At 69.3% G+C, this 8,309-nt stretch overlaps 1 protein-coding gene across 1 annotated transcript; it reads right to left on the reverse strand.

The window, feature by feature from the left end:
• Window positions 1–285: 285 nt before the first annotated feature.
• On the reverse strand, window positions 286–6,227 carry SC5D (sterol-C5-desaturase). Its single transcript, XM_074561491.1, has 5 exons — window positions 6,113–6,227; window positions 4,121–4,338; window positions 2,426–2,558; window positions 1,851–1,951; window positions 286–1,572 (listed from the first exon to the last, which is right to left on the reverse strand). Exons 2-5 carry the CDS (start codon window positions 4,328–4,330, stop codon window positions 1,147–1,149), a joined length of 870 nt encoding a protein of 289 aa, XP_074417592.1. The 5' UTR covers window positions 4,331–4,338; window positions 6,113–6,227; the 3' UTR covers window positions 286–1,146.
• Between the last annotated feature and the right edge of the window lie 2,082 nt (window positions 6,228–8,309).

The following is an 8,309-nucleotide window of genomic DNA, read 5'->3' on the forward strand; positions in this document are numbered from 1 at the left end:
CGGCGCAGGTGGAGAGATGGGGTGTCGAGACAGGGACGGGGCTCTTCCCGAGGGCCGGACGTCGTTAGGGAGCGGGGCCCCCGGATAAGCCCGGCGGTTCGCAAAGGGCAGCAACAGCGTCACCGTGCACGATCCGGGCCGCGCCTTGACCCTTGGCGGCTCTCCGGGCTCCTGGTTAATCAGCAGACAGAGGTCAGGGTTCCCGCGCACGTCGGGGAGAGCAAATCATTGCAGGGAGGCGAATGCGGAGCGTCGGGAGCGAGGGCGAAGGCACCGAACGGCAGCCAAGTTGGCAAGCGAGATTTATTGAGCGCCGGTCAGACCCGAAGGGCTACCGCGTTTCAGCGGGAGGAAGGGAGACAGCCAGCCACGAACCCGCCATTGCCCGTTCCTCCCCTGCCCCCCGCCCATCCCGTAGCGTTCTCGGGGAGCTCAGGGGACCCACGGGACTCATTCCGCCTTTCTGTCCTACAGGCGCGTCGTTTCCGGGACGCGTCCCGTCAGTGCCCCACGGGACATCCCCGGGCGAGAAGGAGGAGGAGAGCGCGTCGAGCGCCGAGGAGCCGTCGGGAGGATCGGCGCCGCGTCCGAAAGGTAGGGGTTTGCGTCTTTTTTTCGTGAAATACAGCAGGGGAAAAATAAAAAAAGTGGCCCCGTCGGACTCTCGACACGACGCGACTCGTCCCGACGGACTCCGCGACGGCAGTGAGGCATCGGCGACGATGGCATGCCGCACGGATGGACGGAGACACCGCCACACGCCACGTTAATCTTCGATTTGTGCCACGATACTGTTAAATTTGTGCCACGTTATCGTTGTATTTGTGCCATGTTTTCCTGCTAGGTACACCATAGTTTTGTTTTTATTTTTGGTAACGTAGTAGCACACTCGTAACCAAGCGCAGGGAGCTTAGCAGAGCTCCAGAGTCGGCGGGAAGGGGAACCGCAGGGGGACCGGGGCGGGTCGGCAGCGTAGAGCGAGGCCGTAAGTCACCGGCGAGACCGGACGCCGCCCCGCGCCGGTCGCGCCCTCGGGGGACGGGGGCCCTGCGTCCGCGGGAAAATAGTCTCGAGAGGCCGGGGAGGAAGGGGACGAGATTGGGCCCGGGCACCCAGTCCCGAAGAGGGGCCGGGCCGGGGGGAGCCCTACTCGGTCTTGGCGGCCGGGGGGCCGTCGGGCGCCCCCGGGGCTTTCTCTCGGAGCTTGCGCAAGTAGTCGTGGGGGCCCTTGCCCTCGAAGGCCGTGGGGCTCTTGTAGGAGCCGCCGATCTTGTCCCAGAGGGTGAAGTACTGCCCGTAGTTGTAGTCGAAGTACAAGTGGTGGTCGGTGTGGTGGGCCGATCCGTTGATGACGTGCCGCAGGAGGCGGGGGACGCGGTAGTCGCCATCGTGGATGGAGATGGTCCAGACGTTGACGAAGATGTAGAGGCCCAAGTAGGTGACTTTGTGCAGGGGGAAGAGGAAGGGGTAGACGTGGTAGGGCAGGCTCTGCATGAAGCCGTCGACGGGGTGGAAGGCGTGGCTGGCGAAGGGCGTCGCGATCTTCCAGAGGTGGTGGGGCTTGTGGAAGCGCTGCGGGGAGAGGGCGCGCCGTCGGTCCCCGAGGCCCGGGGGCCCCGGAAGACGGACGGGGGTGGGCACGCGGGCCGGCTCCCTCTAGGGGCTGCCCCGGGAGCCGAGGGGGCCCGGGGCCGGGGGAGAGGGACGCACGGCTCGCGCCGACCGTCACGGGCACTGGGCGCGCCTCAGGGAGACGAGGCGACGCCCGGTTCGCCACGCCCCAGCCGACCGTTCCCCCGCGGCTCGCGGCGAGGGCTCTCGCACAGAGAGCCCGCCGTCCGGTCTCGTACCTTATAGAGCAGTTTGTGGTGGAGAGCGCGGTGTATCCAGTAGATGCCCATGTCGGTGAAGAAGAGGAAGGACAGCATGCTGAGGAAGACGCCCGTCCAGCCTGGGGGAACGGGGAGGTCAGAGGCGGCGAGGGCGGGCGGGGAGACGGGACAGCCCTCAGGCCGGGGGGCACACGCGAGGCACGCAGGGGCCCGTCCCGCCGGGGAGACGCGGCGACGGGGTCGGACGGCGTCCCGTGGCTCGGGGAAAGGGCGTCGCGTGCCCGTTTTCTGGAGCCACGTTTGGGAAAGGGACCGGGCTCCGTCGGGGACGGGGGCGTACGCCGAGCAGGGTCTCGCGCTCCGTTCCGGCACCAGGGCAGGCGGGCGGGTGGGCGTCTCCTCATGGCGGCTCATAGGGCACCCGGGGCCGTGACCGCTCGCCGCGAGGAGCTCGAGGCCGGAGGCAGCCGGCCGGTTTTTGCGGGGCTCGTACGAGGCGAGCCGTTGTCAGGAGACGCGAGGGCACGCCGCCCGCCCTGGGGGGACGGGGAGAGGGTGCCGGCCTGGCGAGGGAGCGCGGGAGGGCGGCTCACCGTACGGGGAGTCCTCGATGTTGTCGTAGAGCTTGCTGTAGCCCCGCACCTCGGCGAAGAAGAGGGCGACGGTGGGCACGCTGATCCAGGGGAGGGAGCGCAGCGCGTAGAGGATCTCCCGGCGCACCTGGTTCTGTGGGGGGCGGCAGCAGGGGAGAAGGGGGGTCAGGGGGACAGTGTGCCCGCCGCAAGGTTGCCGACGGCCCTTAGCCGAGCGGCACGGCAGACAGGCCGGAGAATGCGGACGCCCTCCGGAGGCATCCGGACAGGCCGGAGAAGGGGGCCCGCGGGAACCTCAGGAGGTCGCACGGGGGCCAGCACGGGGGTCCCGGACCCAGGCCGGGGCAACCCCCGGTATCTACGGAGGCCGGCGGACAGAGGCGGGGGGAGCAGCGGCGACAGGAAGGCAGATGGGAGCCGGGAATGTGCGCGCGCAGTCCGGAAGGCCGCCCGTCTCCCAGGCGGCATGGCCAGCCGCGCAGCCAGCAGGGCGAGGGGCGGGGATTGCGCCCCTCTGCTCCGGGGAGATCTCACTGCTCCGCTCCGGAACCGGCAGCATAGGAAAGACAGGGACCCGCCGCCCAGGGGAGGGCCGGAGCCCCTCGGCCGTGAGGCCCGGCCGAGAGAGTCGGGGCGGCTCGGCCCGGAGAAGAGAAGGTTCCGGGGAGACCTTGGGGCGGCCTGCCAGTACCTCAAGCGGCTGTTTAGTGGAGACGGGGACGGCCTTTGAGAGGGGCCTGTCGCGAGGGGCATTGCCGGGGGGGGTGTGAAGGTTGTAAGGTGAGAGGCACGTCGGGCCCATCGGGAGGCAGGGAGGGCCGGCGCGCGGTTTGCCAGGTGGCCTTCAGTAGCGGCCCCACGCCATGGCGTGGGCGCCAAGGCGAGGGGCCCGCGCGGGGAGAGCCGCGCTCGGGTCGGGGCTGGCGCCGGGCGCAGCCCGGCGTACTGATGGTACTGGCGTCTAGTCAGAGACAACCGGGAGCCCAGAGGGGGCGTTTCCAGAGGGTGTGGGGGGTGGTCGTCGTCACGGGTCTGGCAGGTGTTGTCTCTCAAAAGGGCGTCGTGAGGAAGGGCGTCGGGGCATGTCCGCGTGCGGGCAGCCGAGCCAGAGGGGCGGCACAGGCGAGGGACGATCGCCGCCTCGAGGGAGCTCGGACTCCCATCGCCACAGGGCGACACACGCAGGGGAAGCGGGGCGCTAGGGCAGGGTCCAGCAGCACGGGCGTGCGTAGGGACGGCACCACCCTAGAGCGGCCGGGGACCCCGGGGCCATTGCCGTTTTTGGAGGGGGAGAATTCGAGGCCGCTGAGGGCGGAGAGGGGGACGCGAGGGGCGTATCGGTTACCGCCGGGCAGGCAGGGGGATCGGGGGGTTAACGCGTTCGAAGAGAGCCTGGGCGGCCCGGATGGGACAGGGCAGCCCGGCGTCTCCGCCCGGCCCCCACGTCAGCCGTACGTTTTGGGGCTTTGCATCCTCCGGGGGTTTCCGGGGGCTCGGCTTAGTATCGAAGGCGGGGTCGGGCCCATGGGAGACAAGCACCCCCGCAGAAGCGAGGGAGAGCAGCTAGCGGAGAGGCAGGGGGGGCGTCGGGCGCCACGGCACGGGCAGGCGCCATCGGGCTCGGCCTCCCACCGGAGGAGGGCGAGGGGGTCCGGGCCGGCGCGCGGCAGGGGCGCAGGCAGGGTGCGCACGCACCTCTAGGAACTGGGGATGCGTCTTGAGTCGGTGGTCAAAGATGAAGTAGTAGCTGAGGGTGCCGAAGAGGAGGTAGAGGGCGAGCGCCCCGAGGTTGGTGATGACGAAGAGGCTGAGGAGCTGGCGGCAGGGCTCGCCCTCGGGCCAGCTGGCGGGGTAGACGTAGGGGGTGAGGAGGTGTCGGTCGGCGGCGTCCAGGACCAGGTCCATGGCGTGGCCTGCGGGACAGAGAAAGGAGCATTGTGAGCGGTCACAGAAAGGGTTCCCTGCACCTCCGGGCCCTCTCCGGTCCCGAGGGGGTAGCGGCCCAGGGTAAGGGGGCGCAGGGGATCCGCGGGCGGGCGGCGCGGGGCCCCTTGGGGGGATGCAGGTTGTGGGGTAGGAAGGGAGGACGGAGGATGCTGCGACGGCAGATGACGTAGCGGCGGGGCAGCCGCCCCGCGTCATCTTTTTCTGGGTGCGGGAGCGGGGCCGTAGGTGAGGGTCCCACGCCGGGCAGAGGCCGTCAGCAGGGGGCAGGTTTTGGGGACCTCGTAGAGGCGGGGCAGCCGCCCCACGTCGGTTTCCTCTGGCCCCGGGAGCGGGGCCGTAGGTCAGGGTCCCACGCCGGGGGGGTGGCGGGCGTTAGGTATTGGGGCACCTCGTAGAGGCGGGGCAGTTGCCCCGCGTCATCTTCCTCTGGCTGTGGGAGAGGGGCCGTCGGTCAGGGTCCCCCGGCGGGGGGTCGGCCGTTAGGTTTTGGGGACCTCGTAGAGGCGGGGCAGCCGCCCCGCATCGTCTTCCTTTGGGTGTGGGAGCGGGGCCGTCGGTCAGGGTCGCATGCCGGGGGGGTCGGCCGGCGGAGGGCGTTAGGTTTTTGGGATGTCGTAGAGGCGGGGCAGTTGCCCCGTGTCGTCTTCTTCTGGGTGCGAGAGAGGGGCTGTAAGGTTTGGGGGACCTCGTAGAGGCGAGGCAGCCGCCCTGCGTCGGTTTCCTCTGGCCCCAGGAGCGGGGCCGTCGGTCAGGGTCGCATGCCGGGGGGGTTGGCTGGCGGCGGGTAGTAGGTTTTGGGGACTGTGTAGATGCGGGGCAGCCGCCCCGTGTCATTTTCCTTTGGGTGTGGGAGCGGGGCCGTCGGTCAGGGTCGCATGCCGGGGGGGTCGGCCGGCGGAGGGCGTTAGGTTTTGGGGACCTCGTAGAGGTGGGGCAGCTGCCCCGTGTTGTCGTCTTCTGTGTGCGAGAGAGGGGCTGTAAGGTTTTGGGGACCTCGTAGAGGCGGCGCGGCCGCCCCGCGTCGGTTTCCTCCGGCCCTGGGAGCGGGGCCGTCGGTCAGGGTCGCATGCCGGGGGGGTCGGCCGGCGGGGGGCGTTAGGTTTTGGGGACCTCGTAGAGGTGGGGCAGCTGCCCCGTGTTGTCGTCTTCTGGGTGCGAGAGAGGGGCTGTAAGGTTTTGGGGACCTCGTAGAGGCGAGGCAGCCGCTCCGCGTCGGTTTCCTCCGGCCCCGGGAGCGGGGCCGTCGGTCAGGGTCGCATGCCGGGGGGGTCGGCCGGCGGCGGGCGTTAGGTTTTGGGGACCTCGTAGAGGTGGGGCAGCCGCCCCGTGTCGTCTTCTTCTGGGTGCGAGAGAGGGGCTGTAAGGTTTTGGGGACCTCGTAGAGGTGAGGCAGCCGCCCTGGGAGAGGGTCCCACGGCGGGGAGGGGCCGGCAGCGGGCGGTAGGTTTTGGGGAGTGGGGGCTTCTCCCAAGGCAGCCGGGGGCTCTGGGGCGCGTGGTGCCGTTTCGGGTGTCCGGGGGTGCGTCTGGGAGCGTTTTTGGGCGGTCGCGGTCGCGGTCCCGGCGCGGACAGCTCCCGGCAGAGGGGGGCCGGCGCGCGGGGTCGCGGCGCGGCGCGGAGGGGCGGACGACCCGGCCCGGCCCCCGCACGGCGCGGCGGCATCGGGGCGTCCCGCGGGGCTGGCGGCGCCGGGACCCCCTCGGCGCCCCCTCCCCGCGTCCCCCCCGTCCCCCCCAGTACCTGCGTGCGGGTCCCGGCGCGGCGGTGGGCGGGGAGGGGCGGCGCCGGCGCCCGGTAGCGCCACGCGACGTCACCGCCGGAGCGGGCCGTGACGTCGCGGCGGGGCGGGGCGCGGGGGACAGCCCCGCCGGGGGCGGCGATCGCGCGGGCACCGGCCGGCGGGGCCGCCGTGACGTCACGGCGGGGTCTCGGGGTCGGCGTCTGTCGGGAGCGGCTTCAGAGGAGGGCGGTGAGAGACGGGACCGGGCGGCCCGGGGCGGGCGAGGCTCCTGCGTGCCTGCGGGGGGTGAGGCATGTCGTCCTGGAGAGGTCCATGCCGGTGGCGAGGGATGGCGGAAAGGCCGATGCGGAGCCCAGGCCAGCATCGCGTAGGGTATTGCCGTGCGGTGCAGGGCCAGGGCGGCGGAAGGCGACCCGCCGCGCCAGCAGGACCCCGAGCCGCCATTGTCGGTGAGGATGGGTCTGTGGTGTGTGGCGCAGTGCTCTCATAAGGATGAAGGATGAATGGGGGTAGCGATGCGAGTCTGGTTTGTCCTAGAGATTGAGACTAAAAGTGATGCCGGTGGGTTTGCCGCAGCGGTTGGGAAGGGTACGCTCGTTTCTGTGGGGTTGTGTGGAGCAGCCTGGGCGAGCCCAACGGTCCCGGGAGGAGCCCCTCGCGTGCCGAGCTCCTTCTGAGAGCGGGGCCCAGAGGGAGTCTCGGGCTCAGTGCTTGATGTCGGAGTGAGGAAAGAGTCAGGGAAAGATGGCGGTGGCGTTGCGGGTCCGAAGGGGAGTCTGGGCCGTCCAGGGTCCTTCTCGCCAAGGACCGTAGGCGTGGCCGGATCCCGTCCTGCGGTGGGGGTTGCCAGGAGGACCCGTGCCTAATATGTCTAGCAGAGATGTTATTGTGGTGAAGCTTGAAACGTTAGTATGGTTTGTGCGGTGTCCCTACCTGAGGGATGCGCAGCAGGGGATCGGGGTACGGTCATCCAGTACGGGTCGGAGGGAAGGGAATGGCAGGATGTACTGTGTGTCAGGATCATCCGGGATGCAGAGAAGGATAGGTATTATCTGAAATGGGGCGTGCGTGCCGAAGCAGGGTCAATCAGAGACCCGCGCACAGCTGGCATAGGGCAAGGGACCTTGGGGTCCCGAGGGGATCGGCGGCGTAGCTGGCCGCAGGCGTTGGATGTACACAAGGTGCTAGAGGTGTAGCGTAACGGGTCGAGGCGGGTTTTGCTGCCGAGTCCGGTCAGCGGGCGAGGCTCTCGCCGAGAGCCTCAGGCAGTCGGAGTAGCTGCGGCGGGGTGTACGCGTGCGGCAGGGGCAAGGGTCGGTCGGCGTCCGGGGCTCGTCCGCCGGAAGCATTTGCCAGGGCAACAGGGGTCAGCCCGGCCGTCTGTAGGGAGGGAAGGAGGCTCAGGTAGCGGACCTCGTCCTCAGATGGTGTGGTCAGAGGTGCCGCACAGAGGGTTTTGCCGCGGGGAGTGTGTCTGGCGCCTAGATAGTGTGATCTGCACCGCCTTTCTGGGGAACTTGCGTGGGCAGGTAGCGTCCTGGTGTTGGCTAGAGCCCACGCGGCGTGTGGTGTAGCGCCGTGCGTTTTGCCTTGACGGGGCCAGGGAGAGAAGCAGAAGGGTAACCGTGAGGGTGAAAGGGAGCATTGCAGCCGCGACTAGGGCGAAAAGTAATTTTAGGCAGAGGAAAAGGGGCACCCAAAAGAGGGGGCGGAATTTGCGTAGTCCCGTCCGGGAGTTCTCCTGAAGGGTCCGGACGAGCCGGGAGAACCTGACCAGGTTTCATCGGGCTGACCACAGGGTTTGGCGATGGGGAGGGGCCACCCGTCGTTATTTATGCAGTCTGGGGAAGGTAGAGGCTGGGGCCCCGTCTTCCCCTGCGGCAGGACTCCATCCGAGACAGGCGATGGTCTGTGAAGGAGGGCAGGCTGAGAGAGCCAGGGCGGCGTATCGAGGGGAAGATAAGGAAGTCTCTAGGGTGTCAGGGGTGCTACTAGGAAAGGCGGGGGGCATCGGAAGGTCAGACTGGGGTGAGGGGGAGATTTCTCAGCGGCCCCCAAGGGGAAGAGTACCGAGTGACTCCCCTGAGTTTTGGGGAGGTCACGGGGTTGGGGGAGTTGGGCTTTGCCCCAGCCCAACTTTTTGGGGGCCCTTTTCCGGGTAGGTGGGAGGCCTGGGTTGATGAGGTGGGGGAGCCC

The sequence above is a fragment of the Larus michahellis genome, chromosome 17 (genome assembly GCF_964199755.1).
Source record: "Larus michahellis chromosome 17, bLarMic1.1, whole genome shotgun sequence".
NCBI lineage: Eukaryota > Metazoa > Chordata > Aves > Charadriiformes > Laridae > Larus > Larus michahellis.

What these genes read in the sequence shown, in the direction of transcription:
- SC5D (XM_074561491.1), bottom strand. Translation starts at nt 4,330, where the DNA reads ATGGACCTGGTCCTGGACGCCGCCGACCGACACCTCCTCACCCCCTAC. An exon ending in CGCATCCCCAGTTCCTAGAG is followed by an intron (nt 2,559 to 4,120) that starts GTGCGTGCGCAC and finishes CGCCCCCCACAG; the next exon opens with AACCAGGTGCGCCGGGAGAT. An exon ending in CATCGAGGACTCCCCGTACG is followed by an intron (nt 1,952 to 2,425) that starts GTGAGCCGCCCT and finishes CCGTTCCCCCAG; the next exon opens with GCTGGACGGGCGTCTTCCTC.